Source organism: Simochromis diagramma, unplaced genomic scaffold (genome assembly GCF_900408965.1).
Source record: "Simochromis diagramma unplaced genomic scaffold, fSimDia1.1 OVJJ01000344.1, whole genome shotgun sequence".
Lineage (NCBI taxonomy): Eukaryota > Metazoa > Chordata > Actinopteri > Cichliformes > Cichlidae > Simochromis > Simochromis diagramma.
Window position 1 is genome coordinate 8,728,896 of NW_024387375.1, and position 19,052 is coordinate 8,747,947.

The window sequence follows — 19,052 nt, forward strand, 5'->3', positions numbered from 1 at the left end:
GAAATATTTGAATGACAGAGTCAGAATTTGCATAAACTACATGAACAGCTGCCTTGTATCGATGGTTCAAGCTAGTGTTGGTGCAATAGTGTAGAGAATGTTTTCTTGGCACACTTTGGGCTCCTTAGTACCAACTGAGCACTGTTAGTGCCAGAGTCTACCTGTGTATTGCTGCTGACCATGTCCATCCCTTTATGACTACCCACTACTACTACTCTTCTGATGGATGCTTCCAGCAGTATAAGATATCATGTCATAAAGCTCAAATCATTTCAAACTGGTCTCTTGAACATGACAACCAGTTCATTGTGTTGAAATGTCCTCCACGGTCACCAGATTTCAATCCAATAGAGCAACTGTGGGATATGGTGGAACAAAGGATTCACATCGTGGATGTGCAGCCAGCAAGTTTGCACCAACTGTGTGACGTCATCATGCCAATATGGAACAAAATGTCTTCTGCACTGTTCTGGACAGAGATCGCACACGTCAGTCCCAGGATCCATCCTGAGTCACTCACCCAGTTCACTACCCTGTGGTCAACGTCTGAGCCAGTATGACTTCAGTTATACTGTATGTTATATGTATGTATGTTATACTGTTATACTTCCAACTGCCCTCCAAGGTGCTCAGGAACTTTTACTCCTGCACCATAGAGAGCATCCTGACGGGAAACATCTTAACCTGGTTCGGGAACAGCACCATGCAGGACAGACAAGCTCTACAGAGGGTTGTGCGGTCAGCTGAGCGCACCATCCGCTCCGAGCTCCCTGACCTGCACTCAATCTACAGCAGGCGGTGCTGGACCAAGGCCAGGAAGATCGTGAAGGACCTCAGCCATCCCAACAACAGACTGTTCTCTCTGTTGAGGTCAGGAAAGCGATTCCGCTCCCTGAAGACCAACACAGAGAGACTGAGGAGGAGCTTCTTCCCGCAGGCGATACGGTCTCTCAATCACACCACCACACAATACTGACCCACACATACAGTTCTTACACACACTGGACATTCTGGACATTGTTTTCACTTCATTACTTAAATCACGCTGCTGTTATTGTGTATATGCTGCTGTTATTGTGTATATATTTATTTATATTTCTTCATACATTCTTATATAGTTCTATATTGTGTATTTTGTTGTACAGTTATTTTATTTTCAACTTTAATTTATATATTTTATCTTATTCTCCCAGTTAAATTTACCCTTCATTCTAATTTGTGTTGTACAGTTATTTCATTTTTAACCTTAATTTATATTTTATTCCTTCCTAGTTAAATTTACCCTTTTTAATTTTTCATATTTATTTCCTATCTTATTCATAGCCTTTTCCTTTTTTGTTTTCTTTAGGTCACGAGCAGTTGTCCAAGCATTTCACTACATATCGTACTGTGTATGGCTGTGTACGTGACAAATAAAATTTGAATTTGAATTTGAATTTGAATTTGACTCTCGCTCATATTCGAGGTAGGCTTGGGTAGCATGGGGGCTAGTCTGGGGCCCCCTACTGGATGCACACACCTTGGATGCTCACAACATATGAAACTGGGTTTAATCTTACTGGTGAGGTCATGTTTTTGTTGTTTTAAATGAGTATCAACTCAGTCCTTACGTTCTTAAAAGTCCTTTAGACAAATTATCATCACATATAGCTCTCTGAATAATTCTATAATTCTAAACCTTTTTGTCAAATTAATGGAATTTTTTAAAAGTTATTAGTATTTACTAATTCTGATGTAGACAGTCAAATAAATCAGCTGCATCTCCTCTCTAGTACAGATTGAAATGTGTTTATTAATCTTGTTTTCACTAAAGCTGCCTTTCTCTTGAGGTGGTCTTTGTCAGATTGATTTTACGTCAGCCTTTGGAATTTACTGGTGAGTGTATTAAATATCATGGCACGTCTTTTCTACCATTTGCTCTGTGAACTGAAAATATAGGACAAGTTTTGCCCTTGATCTTTATGATGTGCTACGTTTCAGTCAGATGGTTTATGCACAAGCCAGTGCCCTACATTTTTCTCTGTTTTCATTCTGTATTCTGCAAGGAATACATGTACACTCTCCAGGGAGACGCTTGCTCTTTTCCCCATCACTTCCTCCTCCCCCCCTTTTTCACTCTCAGTCAGTTCTGGTCATTCTGTCCTCTCTCATAATCTCTTCTTCCCTCCCACCATCTCTCCATCTCCACACCTATCAAAAATCCTTACTTATTCCCTTTCATTTGTTCCTTCTTCCCATAATCCCTGACCTTCTTAAATCCGACTTTGTGACTCCTGTGGATAATGACTATGCACAGGAATCAAGTGTAGTGAATCAGAAGGAGGGACCATCACTCACACGCCACCATTAGTTCATAGTAAGCCAGTTCAGACCATTCACATTCCCTATGTCATCTTTAATTTATCTCACTATGATCACTTCTACAGGGACTAAATCGGAAATCTTTTGCTGCATTTTGACCTTTCGGTTCTCATTATAAGTGGGTGTTTACCACAAGCTGATAAATGCAAAAACACCTTAGTTTACAGAGCCTCCAAAGTAATTATAAAGCTCTCGTAAAGATACAGAGACGATAAAGGAACCTCACTCCAGTTACTGTGGGGACTGTGTAAAATTACAACGTTAGATAGTAAAAAGAGAAAACTGGATTGCTGTAGGTGCTTTTCTTTAAATGTCAGTGTTGAAAATGTAACATAAAAGCAAATTTTGGACAAAGCTTGAATTTTGAGCAAAATGTTTAGCACACCTGTTATTATATTTTCTTCTTTGCACAATTATGTAACGTGGGGACCCTACTGGACACAACACGTGAAACTGGCCTTATTCTTACTAGTGATGCCATTTTTTTATTTTTTAAATGAGTCCTTAAGTTCTTTAAAGTCCTTTAGACAAAATATCAAAACATAAAGTTCTTTAAATAAAGAGCTTAAGTTTTCCCTTATCTGTTATAACAAAAAGTATTATGTTTCAACAGTAAAAATATTAATTTGATTAAGAGGCTTGTGCATATTGGTGGATTATTACAGAAACATAAAAAATGATTTTGATAATTTCCAACACTCTTAATTTTAGACATCTGTTAAGCACTGGATAAAAAGAAAATGCCTAAGAATGAAACTCCAGATCCATTTTGTAGATGTGTTTGTGTTGATTTATAACTCAAAATGTCCAAACAGATTGATTGAAGCATTGAAGATAGAAAAACTAAAACAAATCGTAAATGCCCACAGTTTAAGATTTTGACTTTAGTCACTGTGATCAGTGATGTCAAAGGCTGCCGACAAGCAAACAGGAATAAAAAATCTCCCAACAAGATGCTTTGCAAGCCCAACGATTAACCGACCCAAACCTTATACCCAACTGAAATTTCTCTTTTACCTTTTATTTCAACTGTTCTGCTATAGCTTGTCTAGAACCTTGGAAAGAACAATTTTAAGACTGGCCAGAATTATTAAGGATTGAGAACCCTTCTAAGGACAACTTCCATTTTAAAGTAATCAGAAACGGCCTGAAAGGAAAGAGAGGCATAATATTACCAGAAATAATCAGGTTATGAATAGCATCTCCAGAAGGAGGGCATGAGGTAGCGCCAGTGCTCACTGGACTAGAGTATTATCTTACAATCACAGCACCATTAAATGAGAGCATGGACAGAACCAGAAGGAATGATTTTTATTGTACATTCTACATTAACATTCATTTGAAAGTTGGATTGTGAAGGATAAATTGCATTGTCATAGATCAAGATAGGAATAAATAAAAAAAGCATTAAATATATACAAATGTATACATACAAATATATACGTACAATAAATTGCATCAAAAAAATCAAACTTAAAAAATGTGATCCAAAAATAAAATTTTTATGATTCTGAAAAGTTTCATTCGACATAATGGGTACGTATATATATATATTTTGATTTTAAAATCTCTGCACTATTAGCCCAAATTTTTATGTGGTTAAAATGGGATTGCTGATATTTAAGCATGTTTTGGGGTGTATGACCTGATGTGTAAAAGAAAATCTCTGACTATTTCACAAAGTACTTTAGACCCCTTTAGGCCAACTGGGGGCTGTTTTCTCAAAAAAATGAAGCAGTATCATTTTAGAATAAAATTCCTGATCAGCTGATCAGCTAAAATTGCAAACTCATGTAGATTTAGGACAGGACCCGCGCCCGGATCTAGAGGGAACAGCACAGAAAAGCAGCCTAACACCCAGGAAGGAAAGCAGACCAGTGTTTACAGATCTTTCTTATTATGCTTCATAACAATCTGCAGCAAAACTGCAGTGGTTTCTGAGTCATGCTTAGGGATGCTTTTTTTCTCAGTGTTGCTCAGAAATTGAAGCAATTAACTTCAGTCACAGCCATTTCCATCTCTCATGAACACACTTACACTCCTACACTTTTGTTACCTGCTGATTACACATTTCTTAGGCTCTACGTAGCTAACTTAGCAACATGTGTCTGCATATATAAAGCCCATAGATTACTTACTGTACATTAGATAACAGCAACTTTTTTAATCAGTTAATTTTAATGCAAATGTTTAAACTTCATAAGGTGATACTGCTCTTATATCAAGAATGTGAGCTGATCTGCCTGCAGTCGAGACCTTTCCCCAACCGAAAACATTTCCTGCATCATGAAATGAAAAAGACCAAAAAGTAGATCTAGGAATATTAAGTAGAGAAGACTGGGACAACAATCCTCTCACAAAAATTCAACCAACTCTCCTCCGTTCCCAAACATTTACGGACCGTTGTTAGTACTCAGTAACCCTGTCCCAGCCTTTATGGGGTGTGCTACTGTCATCAAATTCAAAGTATTTTTGTTAAAATCATAACATTTCTCACTTTAAACAAATAATATGTTGAGTTTATGAAATCTACAAATCTCTGCATTCTGTTGTTATTTACATTTTACACAGCATCCCAACGTTTTTAGAAGTCGGGTTAAATAATCAAAATATACAAGTGTGACTCTTTAACCTGTGAGGGCTTCATTTTTATGCATCGGTGATTAAATGAGAAAGAGGATGCCACACAAAACCCTGCAAGTCAATTGTATTAATGCAACAGGTAGTTGAGCCCTCGTCTGCAGTATAACCTACTTGAATGAGACAGCTGCAGGTTCTGAAGACAAAGATTGAATGAGACACTGAATGAGAAAATTCAAGGACACTCCAGCGTGTCTGTATGCTTTTTGTAATGTGCACCATCTGACAGTTGTGACCGCCAGTGCAATCAGATACAACTTGGCAGGACAGGTGCTACAAGAACACTACGGAAATCTGCTACCCGTCACCTCCTGTTCCTACTTACCCACGTAAAACTGAGCTGTCCTCCAGGACGAGGGGGTTAAGGTGTATGCTGCTGTCATGCATAAAGATCTAAACACGGACAGCAGTGGCACGTTGTTGAGCTCAACATGATGTGGACACTATTCTGCTAATAGAAGAAAAAAGTTTGATGACAGCATTTCATATTTGTGTCTAGGTGGATGTATTGGGTTGATTAGAATTTGTTTAACAGTAGCTTCTTCATATATATACATATATATATATATATATATATATATATATATATATATATATATATATATATATATCCCCTCACAAGCCTGTTCTAAATTTGAACAGAGTCGACATTTCAGCAGTTGAGAAGAACCAAACGGGACTTTTATGAATCTGCACTGGCGTGACAATGGGTACAATTGTTCTTTGTGCACAGCTGCAGAGAAACAGGATCAAATCGGCAAAAACATACTGTCACTTTAATGAAAGGAGCGCACACAAACATACAGTTCATTATAAAAGGCTTACACAGTGACCAAGAGCGGGGATGTACACAGCGGAGGCTCAACTATCAAATTTTGTAAACCAAATCAAAGCTCAGGACAAATATTCTTTGAAAAAACATATATTTAAATTGAAGAAGCGTGATGTTTTCACACGAACCCGGTGAATGACCAGCTCACAGCTTGTTGACAAACGCACGACACTGTAGGTTACATGATTCCAATAAAGCTCCGCCGAACTGTGCAGAAATTAGGGAGGAGGGGACTGACTGTCTGAGGAGAGAGGGGGAAAGGAGACAGAATGAAAGAAAGGAGAAAGCGAAGGAGAGAGAGCAGTATATTATGAAAGACACCGAGTAGACTCATCGTACCAACGCCTCTCTGTCTGCAGTCAGTCGAAGACGAAGAAAAAGAGGAAGGGGGGAAACCCGTTGTAGGGCGACCTCTCTGAGCGCATCTTACGCCCTGCATCTCACTAACACACAGCCCACATCACGCAGTGAAGACTTGTGTCACGGGACTAAAACGCTTGTGTAACTTGGAACACTGTGCCCGAGAGTTGCCGTGGGTGGAAATGAACTCTGAAGGTAGGCTTCGTGTCGGCGCATTCACCGTAAGAATCGGCGCTTCTGCTCATCACCAGTCCACATGAGAAGTTTGACAGGAGCAGGTTGAAGGGAGTCTACCAGTGCTTCCGATAGGCTGTTCACTTTGCAGGCTGCAGCTCGCGGTCGGAAGTCGACCACTGCTCCACAGGACACTGAGGTGAGTTGGGGTTTTTTAACAGTTGCTATTGTTTTGTAGGCTGTTGTGGGCTAAGTCAAGTCAGACTTTTAACATGTCTGCATTCGATTAAATGCCAGCAATTCATTTTAAAACACATCAATCTAGGGTTTCATCAAAGAAATTGAAGTTTATGTAACCTGTAGTGATCGGGACTAGTTAACAGTAGTGACCTATAAGACGTGCAGGGAATTGTGTATGTGTGTGTGTGTGTGTGTGTCTCACAAAGCACCTGCAGTACCTGCATGGCATCCTGACAAAGGAGCCATACAGCGGGATCCCGAGTTTTAACTTGCCAGAGGTGTTTCATGCACTAAAAGATGTTCCTTTGATGAAGTTTGACCTGCTTGCGTTATGAAATGCTTTAAAATGCCACCTTAACTAATGTCTCAAAAAGGACGTTCGTAAATTGCAGGAATAGCGCTTGGGGACATTAAGCCCTCCTGTAGGTACTAGAAGCTTTCAATTTGAGTAGATCCTCCTGATTTACTGCCTAAGCAGTTAAAAGGATATTGTTGAAACAGATGTGCAGGGTAACTGGTGGGTGCTTTAATTTGTGTTCAAACTATAGCAAATATGATGGAGATATAATCCAAACTTAACCATCATTTCCAAACTTTTCCTAACACCAACCACAACATCTAAATCCAAATAATCCAGACATTTAATATTTTCATTACCTGAAATCTTAAGCTGTACACGGTTTAACCTGTACAAAGTGTTATTTTTACATAGGCAGCAAAATGCCGTAAGTGTGGTGATTCATCTATGCACTTTACTGTAATTCTCATCCAGCTGGTGACATGGACATCATAAAGGCATGATCAGATTTGTTATTGTTAATTTCCCACGATGTTGCCTGCCTTCAAGCTGCACCTTTGATTACTGGAAGGAGTTGTTTGTTTCTGTTTAGATTTCTGCTCTGCGCTGAGATTTTGCATGCAGAATACAAGATGAGGACACATATGTCTATCATGCTAATAAGGAACAGATAAAGAATGAGGCTTGATGAGCGAGAGGGCAGCACATTCAGTCGGTCACAGCTTGTGTCGGGTGTATATGGTACATGGTATATTGTTTTATTTAAAAAGAAAGAAACGTTTGTGTAGACAGGTGTATATTCGGGAATGATACAGGTATGCGAAGTGCAAAAGTCCTCTCAGTGGTCTAGTGGATAGTGGAAGCTCACTAGAAGCTCAGTTTGTTTGTATCAGAACTATATTTGTATGTGAGTTGAACATTTCTTTCAATGCTGACTTACAAGCCAGCCTATTAACCCAGAGATTCAGAAGCTGAAGTCATCCTCCTTCAGCAGTGATTCTGTTTAGGTAATTTAATGAAATATGGCACAATAAAGCCAGATTAAATGCTATTTAGCTGAGTACTTACAGCTGACTAACGTATATCTTTTTTGGGACGCTGTTTTATGAACTCAGTCATCTACTGTTGGTCAAATTCCTTGAAAGTAGGTCAGACCTGTTGCAATAAGCCAGCTCATTTTAGTCTGTTCTAAATAAAAGAGCCAATCAGAGAGAAATGTAAATGTGTTACATGTAATAGTAATAACAGCAGTGTCACTGACATAAATGCTAAGAGCAATGAGTTTGTGTTATTCTCTGCAAAGCGATCGCCAGCTCGCTTCCCTGGAGCAATTACATTCACTGTTTCACATGACTGCTGAAATGGACTGAGGAGGGAGGAGAAGGCAAAACGTGAAATAAGCAAGACAAATGCGAGGAGCTCGAGATAAAGAATTCATACACAGGCAGAGAAAAGGGTCAGAGAGGGACCAGTGAAAGAGATTTAAAAGGAAAGGATAAACACAGCATCCGTTATTTTATTTCTCCACCTTTAGAATTGCCTTTTTGTTTTCAGTATACTCACGAAGAACAACCATAGTATTCTAGTTTGCCGTGCAATGCATTGCCTGCAGACGACAGCTTTTTAAAAAACATTTTTTTGATTCACCAGAATCTAAAAACACCTTTCATTCCTGATTTACACTCACAGCTTCACATAAAAATGTACAAGAATGAACAACATTATAAAATGCTGCCGTCAAAAGTTATAGACTTATTCAGAAAAAAACACCACCACTGTGGGGCTTTTACAGTGAATCAGCTGTTTTCACAAAGTGTTGATTTGTCGTCAGCCAGTAAGACAAATGAGACAAATAAAAAGAAATAAACAGATTTAGACAAAGAGGGCTCTGTCTTTAGATTTATTGTAAAAACTGGGACATAAAAATCTTTGCATAGAGCTATAAAACACCCGAATGGTTAGCACAAGCATGAGTATATTATGGGAAACCGATTCTGTTTTTTGGTTTTACTCACACAGATGAAGCTCATATCAGTGTAGTTCTATTCTGCGCGACACTACACGCAATGACCTGGCGCTCCAGCAGTGCCTGGATAGGTTTGTTATGGAAAATCCCTAACAAGACTGGCGATAACGGTACATGTACTGTGTGTATTTTACTATGCTTGCTAAAAATGATGAGGTTAAGTGTGTGGATTGTACTGTGAAGTATTCGACAGCAGCATGTTGACTCTGCTCTGATGTATCTAAAAGGAGATCTCAGGGATGTTTTATTTTTTTCTTTTAAGTTCTGAACTTTTGGATTATGTGGCATTAAATACAAAATAACAACTAACTACTTAAATAAATAACAGTTAGAGCCTGACCACTTTATTCACCAGTATTGGCTATTTGTACTGGTGTTTGGAAATGAAATTTTTTAAAGTGAAGAATGGACGAGGCAAACGCCCTTCAACCATGTTACTTGTGTTGACACAGCATAGTGTGTCCTCTACAGAACTCTGCAATTTCCCTGTTTAAATACATACCTTCAGCAGATGCGAATGCAGTTAGGCAACACGTAAGTGAGTAAATACAGAGAATATTGGATTTTTTAAACCTAATATCAGCATCAGTCTTATAAATCCAACATTGGTCAAGCTCTAATATCATCTATCATCTAGTATAAGTACCTTAAAGTCTCAGTGGATAAATTAAGGCAAATACTTACTTTCCTCAGGCCACAGTGTGGCCACATGATGGGCAGGTTACTGACAGTAGAGGCAAGCCGGAGTAAACCTAGATCAGCAGTTTAGTGGCGGGCACGTGGCGGTTATCATCATCTATCATTAGTCATCATTGTTCTTTCAGCTTATTTCAGACGCATTTTCTCCAAGTTTATAGAAAACCTTCCCACACCGACAGCATGCATTTTTGGCCCCCAGAAGCAACTGTTTATCTTCTAGGAAATCAAATTACCTCTGATATGATATCATTTCAGTGCACTGAAGTTCTTAGACATAAGATTACAGTCTTAACACGCCTCATAGCTGAGTTTATGCTTCATTGTATTCTGTCTTGTGGTCTGTTACTACCCATATAATACAGCAGGGTGTGTAGTTTGATATGTTTGAATGTTTCGTTTAAAGATAAAAAACATATTGTGGTTTAATATAGCTAACTGAAGAAAAAAAGTATTTTTTTCTTCTGAGAATCCAGAAGTCATCACCTTTTATTTGGTATTTCAGTTTTAAGCTTGCTAAAACAAAATTCAGAAACCTGTTTTTCTGTTTTGTTATGTTTCTAGGATTATGAGTTAGTTTCCTCTCTGCCAGCCGCCAAAGACATGTTTCTGTTTTTTTGTGTGCTGAGGATGAGAAGTGGGTCACATGCTTGAATTATCCATTTGCAGGGTTGCATGCCTCAGTGCCAAGAAATTGCAATACGTGGGAGACCTCTGCTAAGAAGAAATACATTTGTGGAGGATGGAGGAGAGAACTGAGGAAGGACACACACAGGAGAACGGAGGCAGTGATTGTGCAGCCAAACAGCCTCGCACCTCTCCCTGCACCAGTCTGAGGGTACACACAAACTGCCATGTCCTCTTTGTAGATGTAGTGAGTGTGTAAGTGTGTCTGCTGTGGAGTCACATGCTCTCTCTGTGTACGCTTTCAGACATGTCTGTGTGTGGAGACCAGAAATAACTAAATAACTAAATTAGAGCAGTCCAATAATCCAGCAAGCCTCTTCCTACAAGAATGATGTGCAGTACAGCACATACCCTTTCATTTTTTAAATATGGAAACAGAGTATATGAGTCAAAAGGCCATTCAAAGCTCTTCTTTGGATGTTGCCTGCCTTTTATTCCATTCTCTGTCGAGATGATCACACACTGATTCAATAATATTAAGGTCCGGGTTCTTGGGAGACCAATCCATGACTGATAGTGTTCCACTGAGTGCTTTTCTCTCCAGGTGTGCTTTTATTGCACTGGCAGTGTGTTTGGGGTCCTTGGCATGCTTAAAAACAAAGCCTTGGTAAATCAGACACTTTCCAGATGTTATTTTATGGTGGATCCAAATCTGATGGTACTTTTATGCGTTCATAATTTTGACAAGATCCCCAGCACTACTGACTGAAATGCAGTTGCAACCATGACAGAGCTTCCACCGTGTTTTATAGCTAGCCTTTCTCTTTCCTGACCTCATCTGCATATTCTGACAATGATTTGAACCAAAAGTTTCAAATTTGGATTTATTACTCCAGAAAACCTGGTTCCTGTTCTTGTGTAACCTCATCTCAGCATTTCTGATGAAACTTCAATGAAACTTTTCAGGTTCTGTGTCAAGTCTTTGAGTTTTAGGCCTCCCACTTGTCCAGTTTTCTTAATGACACACTGCGCACCAGGCAGACACATGAATACATTTTCAGCTAACTGCCCTTTGGGAATCACCTTGTTAATGCAAAAAAAAAGAAAAAGCAAAACTTAGCTTTGTATACCTTCAGCTAACGAAAGAAGAACAAATTATGTGTTTTTGCCATTGCCTTCTACTAGATTCAAAATTAGCTCGTTGCTAAGCTATGTAATAGAAACACAACACGGGTTCATGTTTTGCATTAGGTTCCTTTTTTATACTTGAATGATTCACGGGTCAGTGTTAAGTGGTTTAATGAACAAAAGAAAAAAACATTCCTCTGAAAATGGTCAGGTACAAGGACTGGACTGAAAATGAGTAAAACAAAGCAACAATGTCCAAAGAAAAACTTTGAAAGACCTTCAGGAAGCCTGGAGGATTAATACTCAAGAGCTTTAAGAATACTACAACTCTGGGTCCTTGGAAGCAAAATGTAAGAAAAGGAACTGGGGCTCAAGACTTATACACCGTACTCCATGTGTGCATGGTGAATACTGTATTTAATAAATTTTGACCTTTCTTTCTTAATAAAAGGGCACAACCGATTGTCAGAGGGAATGAATGAATCATCTCTGTCTTCTACTGAATATGCCGTCCCTGCATTTTCACCGTTGATCTGTTCATGGCCATAATCTCTGTCTGTATTCGTTTGAAACTTTTCGTCTCTTGGATTTCACTTGTTGAGGAGTTTCATCATCTCAAAGCACAGAACAACACCTTGTAACCACAAAACAATTTTCCAATCTTTGCAGTGCTTTCTTCTTTCTTTTCCTCACAAAACATGTAAAATCAGCCACCTAATAGCAATTATTCATCTTAACAATATTGTCTATAAACACTAAACACTCCTGATTTTTTGTTGTTGTTGAGCAGTAAAAGTCATCCAAGGATAAAGACGCTCAAATCAAGCATTCTCAGGGTAGTGATTTTTTAAATGATTATTTTTTTTTACAATAATCTCCCTCCCGTGTCTTGTTGTTGCTACAGTAAAAATGTAATAATGGTTATTCAAATTTTGTTGAGGTGAAATTGACAAAAATAGCACAGAGCAAGATGCAAATCTCATATTGTCGCATAATGACCACCTCAGGCTTTCCATCTCAGTCTTTCCCTTCTCCTGACTTTAGCGTTTATATAACATAAGAAAAACTTCCAATTTGCTCAAAGCATGTCTCTGCCAACAACATGAAAGTTATAAAACCTTAAATTAGATCAGACAGCGTTGTTTCTTTTTCCCACTTGAAAGTGATGTGAGACAATGGTGTTCAAGCAGCTTATCATAATACAGACTGCAGTGGCAGGACAGACTTACTTCTTCTCAGAATTGTTTGGTTCCCTGACCGGCAGGGTGGGACATGGCACAGCCCGTTTCAACTCCGATCAGGTGCTCAGTGTTATTCTCTGCTTTTTGTTAAATCCACCGGTGTCTAAAACTTTGGTGTCATAACGCCTCAGTTTTTTGTTACTTCTAAATCATACTTACTTTCTAATCGTGTATAGTTAACTATTTTATTCTTTTGGATCTCACTGTTAGATTAGAACAAAAAAAATCCTGAAACCTCTTTCTGTGTGTGTGTCAGACGCCTTTGTTAGTCTAAGCGTATTAGGTGGATGACATCAAATGAGCCAAGAACAAAAGCAGGTCACAGGTCACGAGGAAGCTTTTGCTTCAACTTTCACACAGACTTGATGTGAATGTCTTTTGAGTGATTTCTAATCATGTCGAGGCCACTGCTTATTTGCCACTTGGTGGAACACCAGTTAGGAGGTCACAATGCTTGCCATTGTTGAAAAATCCCAAAACAAGCAGGATGTTATTCAGAAAGAAAAGAAGTCCGTTACCACGTTTATACTTTTGTTAAATTGTTAGGATGTCTTACTCACGAAGGAATAATCAGTTCCTGATGACTAGGTCTTTTGAGTGCCTATTGTACTTTTTATTATACAAGCAATTACCTTCATTGTCAGTATTATCTGCAACAGAATGAGGTGTATTAAGGTTCTCTGGCTACTTCTTTTAGAGAGATGTTGTGTCATTGGGTGTTTTCACACATTACATAATTTACTGGTTGTGTAACAATGCAGTTTGACTTGATGATCAATTTCATTTAAGAACATTTCTTTTACAATCCTACTTTAATTCTGAAAAGCATACTGAATAACTGTACCAAATAATTCAAAAAAATATGAATTATGCTAAGAGTTGACATGCATCAGACATCTGGCTCAACTTCAATGAGCTCTACGCTGGTACCACATTAAAGAGAATGGGTAAACCCATGAGTTACCTGGAAAAATGCAGAGGTGCATAGAGACTACTTTTTATAAATACATCTCCAGGAGATTTTGCCACTCACCAAAATACAAACACTTTGATTTTAGCTGTTACTGAACATAAATGAAGAACTTTATGACTGCAGTAGAGTCACCTTGTGTCTCAATAAAAGTGATATTTGGTGTGAGCTTGAACTAACACAGACACAGTGCACTGACTCCAACTGATTTAAATGCGACTTAGATGAGAAACAGTCATGTGTGACACAGAGGCTTAATTCCCTCTAAGTGTCACTGCTGATTGGTGGCAAGGAGCCTTCGCTTGGTGGGAAAAAAATGTGTATGCATGCTTGCTTCATCCCCACCATTAAATGTCATGTCATGACCTACTGGTGTTAATGCTCTACAGCTAGCACTGGCCGGCATGATCTCACCTCACATTGATGGGGTCCCTCAGTCTATCCTGCTTCTAAGGATAGGTGCTGACATAAGACATATTATTAGTCACAGTCTTAAACTCATTATTATCTTAACATATCATGTTAAATATACTCAGAGTTACTTCCATCTGTCTAATTTGTTGATGTAGTTTTACAACAACTGTTTCCAATAAAGCGACTACTAAATGGTCAAAAAGGTCAATCTGTGACCTCAAGTACAGTACAAGTACAGAAGAAAAGGACATATAGGATATTAAATGAATGTGTTGTCTCTAAGCAATAAATCCATAATAGCCCTTCATCAAATTATAATTTAGGTGCTTTCAGAGTGAGTCTGCGAGCTCTGTTTTCAGGATTTAAATCATCTAGCAATCACAAAGTCAATTACAAGTCTTTTCACACATGATCGAGTTAGGCCTCTAAACAGAGAAAAAGTCCATACAGGAACTAAGATGTGGCAGCAAGTTCCAAACTTTCATTTGGTAAAGTGGGACTTTCTGCTAAACAACTTCAAGAACGTACTTTCTTTATGTGCACAAGCAACTTTAGGTAGTACTCTTGTGACAGATATTTGCATTTTGTTTGTCCCGTTTCAATTCTCTGCGGCATCTGTGGCATGCAAAGGCTTCTTTTAGTCCTCATTAAATCATGACAAAGTTGATTATACAATATTAACTTAAAAACATTAAGGCATCATAGCATAATTGTTCTCTATTAGTATTACTGACGTCTAGCTGCAGTTTCTTAACTCTGCTAGCTTATTAAGGGCATTAGAAACCGGCACTGATTAACACAATTAAATAACTAGGATTAGCCCTTAACCTTATGATGTTATGCCAGGATTGTTAAGGCGTCCCCTGTGTGTCTCCGTGAGTCGTCAGAGCACTGTGGTGCATAAATAAACATATCAACAAACATTTCTTCAGATGTAAATTTAGATTTACATATTTATACTCACTGGCCACTTGATTGTGTAAATTGCTAGTACTTGATTGGACCTGCTTTTGCCTTCAGAACAGCTTTAATTCTTTGTGGCATAGATTCACCAAGAAACTAAAAACCTTGATTCTCCTCTGAGATTTTAGCCCACTTTAACATAATAACATGACACAGTTGGTTTGTCAGCTGCACATCCATGATGCAGATTCTGCCACATGCCAAAGGTGCTCTGTGATCTGGTGACTGTGGAGGCCATTTGAGCACAGAGTACTCATTGTCACGTTTAAGAAACCAGATGATTTGAGCTTGTGACTGGGTGCGCTATCCTGCACTGTGATACACTGGAGCCATGAAGGGATGGAAATGGTCAGGAGCAATAGTCAGGTAGGCTGTGGCATTTAAACAATGCTCAGTTGACACTACCTGGCCAGAAGTATGTCAAGAAAATGTCCCCAACCCCATTAATCCATCACTACAGTGTCAGCTATTGATACGAGGCAGAATGGATCCATTCTTTCTTGTTGTTTGCACCAAATTATGACCCTATCAATTGAATGTCACAGTAGAAATGGAGACTCATCAGACTCAAGCAAAGATTTTCCAATCTCTTGCCGTTCAGTTTTAGTGACTCTGTGTGAATTGTAGGCTTAGTTTTCTGCTCTTATTGAATAGGAGTGGCAACTGGTGTTATCTTCTGCTGCTGTGTGGTCAGAGATGCTCTTATGTATAACTTGGTTGTAAGAAATGGTTATTTGAATTAGCGTTGCCTCTATTTCTGCTCAAAGGAGTCCGGTCATTCTCTCCTGACCTCTGGCATTAACAAGACAAGTTTGCCCAGAGAACTGTTTTGGGACTCAAGTGAAGCACAGTGACAGCCATTATCCACAAATGGAGAAAACTTCCCAGGAGTAGCGAGCCTACTAAAATTACTCCAAGAGTAAAATGACAATTCATACAGGAGATCACAAAAGACCCCAACCTAAAAAAAAAACTACAGGCCACAATTACCTCGGTTAAAGTTCCCGATCCAACAATAAGAAAGAGACTGGGCAAAAATGGCATCTATGGGAGAGTTCAAGGAGAAAACCGCTGCTGACTAAAAGGAACACAAAGGCTTGTATCACATTCGCCAAAAAAAACCCAAACATCTTGATGATACCCAGGACTTTTGGAAAAATATTCCGTGCAATGACATGAGAATTATTTGGGAGTGTTACATCCCTTAACATCTGGCATAAAACTTACACAGCATTCCAAAAAAGAACATCATACCAAAAGTCAAACATTGTGGTTCTAGTGTGATGGTCTGGGGCTGCTTTGCTGTGTCAGGACCTGGACAACTTGCTGTAATTGCTGGAGTTTGGGCCCTGATGCTCAGGCACACTTGGGTTATGGAACAGGACAGCAGGTCCACCTTAATTGGAGATTATGTATTGGAATTTCAGGAGCGGGACCACACCTCCAAACACGCTCCTTCCGGTTGTCAGGTTCCCGCAGTACTGCAAGCTGATCATTCTAGTTTATGTGCCCCACCCTCCCTCCCTCCTTATTCTCAATTCTTTAACTTCTTTATTTCTATTTAGTACATGGGGATCTGCCCGGCCCGGGAGCCGTCACCAGTCCCCTTTGAGGCCTTCCCCAAACCGCAGCTCAATTCATGTCCAAGCATTCACCTTTACTTACTAAAACGCTGTCAAACCTAAAATGAGGACGTGGGCCCAGCTAGTGAAATGGCTCATAAAGCACAAAATGAAGGTTGTAAACACAAGGTTTGTGTGCCGGTTTCTGTGAAAGAAACGATTAAGGAGAATAATAGCAAAAATGATTTGAGCTCTTTTTGCCATTGTTTTATGACAGATAATTATGTTTCTTTTAGACACGATATTATACCTACTGCCTCAAAAGACAATAATAAATCATTAAAATCGGGAACCTCACAGGCAGGATAATTAGTAGCTTTGTTTACAGTACATCGAGTGCAAACACTGTAGAGAGGAGGGAAATAAGTCGTGTGCACAGTGCACATTACATCTCTTTGCGCTTAATTAGAAATGAGATTACAGGAGACAGAGAATAAATACCATAGGGGGATTTGCTCCCATGGATGTGCAGGGAAAAACATTTACCTATAGATTAAACTCCATCATCCATTTCATGTGAAACTTTTAAAACACATCTAGTGACTGGAACAGCTCTACATCATCCATTCCTTCATTAAAAGTACAGGAGACTACATCACAAAGTCACTAGAAAAAGAGTAAAAGACATTTCAAGTATGAAGTTTATTTTGTGTTCTCTTAACAAATGTTTTTTTTTTATAATGATGGTGGTTAATTAGGTAATCAGCCTATAAAACACTAAATCCCAGAGTTCAAATATTCCACTATATATCCTGAAACATCCAGCTATTATAATGCATAAGGCAGAAGAAGTGCAGTTCGATTTTGAATGTTTTTCTTTTTTAATTGAAATCGTTTGAGGTCTTTAGAGGATTGCAAGAAAATATCATGTGTCAAGTGTGAGCAGTATAATACACGGGCAGTTATGATTATCTTCAGGAAGCGACACAGCAACTGACACTGATTTCCCTGCTGCTCAAACACAACACTCCTTCGATTTCCTCAATCTTTCTTTTAAGGGTCATTTTGTATTTGTTGACGTCATGGTGAAAGAATCAATTCAAATCACATTTTAGGATGAAAGAAATAAGTTTGAGATTCTGATTTCCTTCATTACACCTGCAGCCACAGTGCAACAGTTTTAGTACTGCAGAATTTAAGATTTGGTCTTTAGGTGAAATCAGGGGTTGATGTGGTGATTTTCTCTTGTCTTATTTCTTTAACACTTTAAAGGTATAGTCAGTCGTTTTTTGAGCTTTCAGGTTCTAAGGGTATTGTTATAAATGTACACTGATTGCTGTAATTACATCTTCTAACAAATCGATGGGTTCTCATAAGGTGTTTGTGTGAATGCATGCAAATTTCAGTGATAGTGAGGCACTGTTATAACGTTACAGCTGGGATTCATTTGGTGGTGTGACTACGGTATAACTCAACAAACTGCACAAGCCAATTCATTTTTAGTTATATAGTTTCATTTATATAGCACCAAATTAATTAATTTATTGATTGATTGATATATTAATTAAATTATTTTTATAGTGCCTAATTACACCAACTGTTGTGTCAAGGCATACTAAAAAACGTATTCCCCAGGCACGGGATCTGTTTCACACTTAATGCACGTTGCAGATAACAGAATGAGTAAAAATGTGGTGCTTCCAACTGATTTTAAACCAAAACCCAGGCGAGAAGAGCCTCATATCTGAATCTTTTTACTTTAAGTTTAGCCTCACTAAACCATTAATCGAACTTCACAGTAAACACCCCATCAGGACTCCATTACATCATATTTTATAGGCATGCTTGTATCACCTCTCTGCTGTTAGGTGCAAGCAAAAATGACCCTGTTTAAGGCTCTGATATCTTTTCCATCTCACTTGACAGTTATGTCATGGCAGGATTTTGTCACTTAATAAATTAATATTTATTCCTCAGTCTAATCAGGATCATCAACTGATCACAGATTGTGAATTTCTTTTACCCATATGTAAGTATATATATAGGTATAGTAGAAGAAAATATAAAGCGATATGGAAATGAAAATAAATGAACCTTGATTTGTTTTAATTATTTTTTGTGCTAACTGTCACACCTATTTTATGTTTAAATTACAGAAGGTGATCCAAAGTCTTTTATAAACAGGCGTACAATATTTACATTGGTATTGGCTCAATACCAAAATATGCAATATTGCAGAGAACTATTGGCCATACTGTACTATTTACATTTCATTACCAAAGTGAGATGAAACCAGATGACAGTTGTTTACATTAGTGTTGGCTAAGAAGACGCAGCCTAAGGGTCTTGTTTTTACAAGCCAGTGGTCTCTTAGCATCAGATACATCACATGGCAATGAAAGATCTTTGTAAAAGATGAGATAAAATAAAGATTGCCTTCATTTCCTGAGCTTGGTAACCTGAGCAGTGTGTCCTATAGGCTAGACCAGCTAATTTCACAATGTGACTTCCAGCCTTCAC

The 19,052-nt window shown here is 38.5% G+C and overlaps 1 protein-coding gene across 1 annotated transcript in view; it reads left to right on the forward strand.

Annotated features, from left to right (window-relative positions):
- Positions 1–5,651: 5,651 nt before the first annotated feature.
- The window catches only part of LOC120719475 (solute carrier organic anion transporter family member 1C1-like), a 37,225-nt gene continuing 23,824 nt past the window's right edge, over positions 5,652–19,052 (forward strand). The window contains exons 1-2 of the mRNA XM_040008660.1: positions 5,652–6,566; positions 10,297–10,465. Of these exons, the coding sequence (XP_039864594.1) occupies positions 10,370–10,465 (96 nt within the window). The 5' untranslated portion in view covers positions 5,652–6,566; positions 10,297–10,369. The remainder of the gene's footprint in view (positions 6,567–10,296; positions 10,466–19,052) is intronic.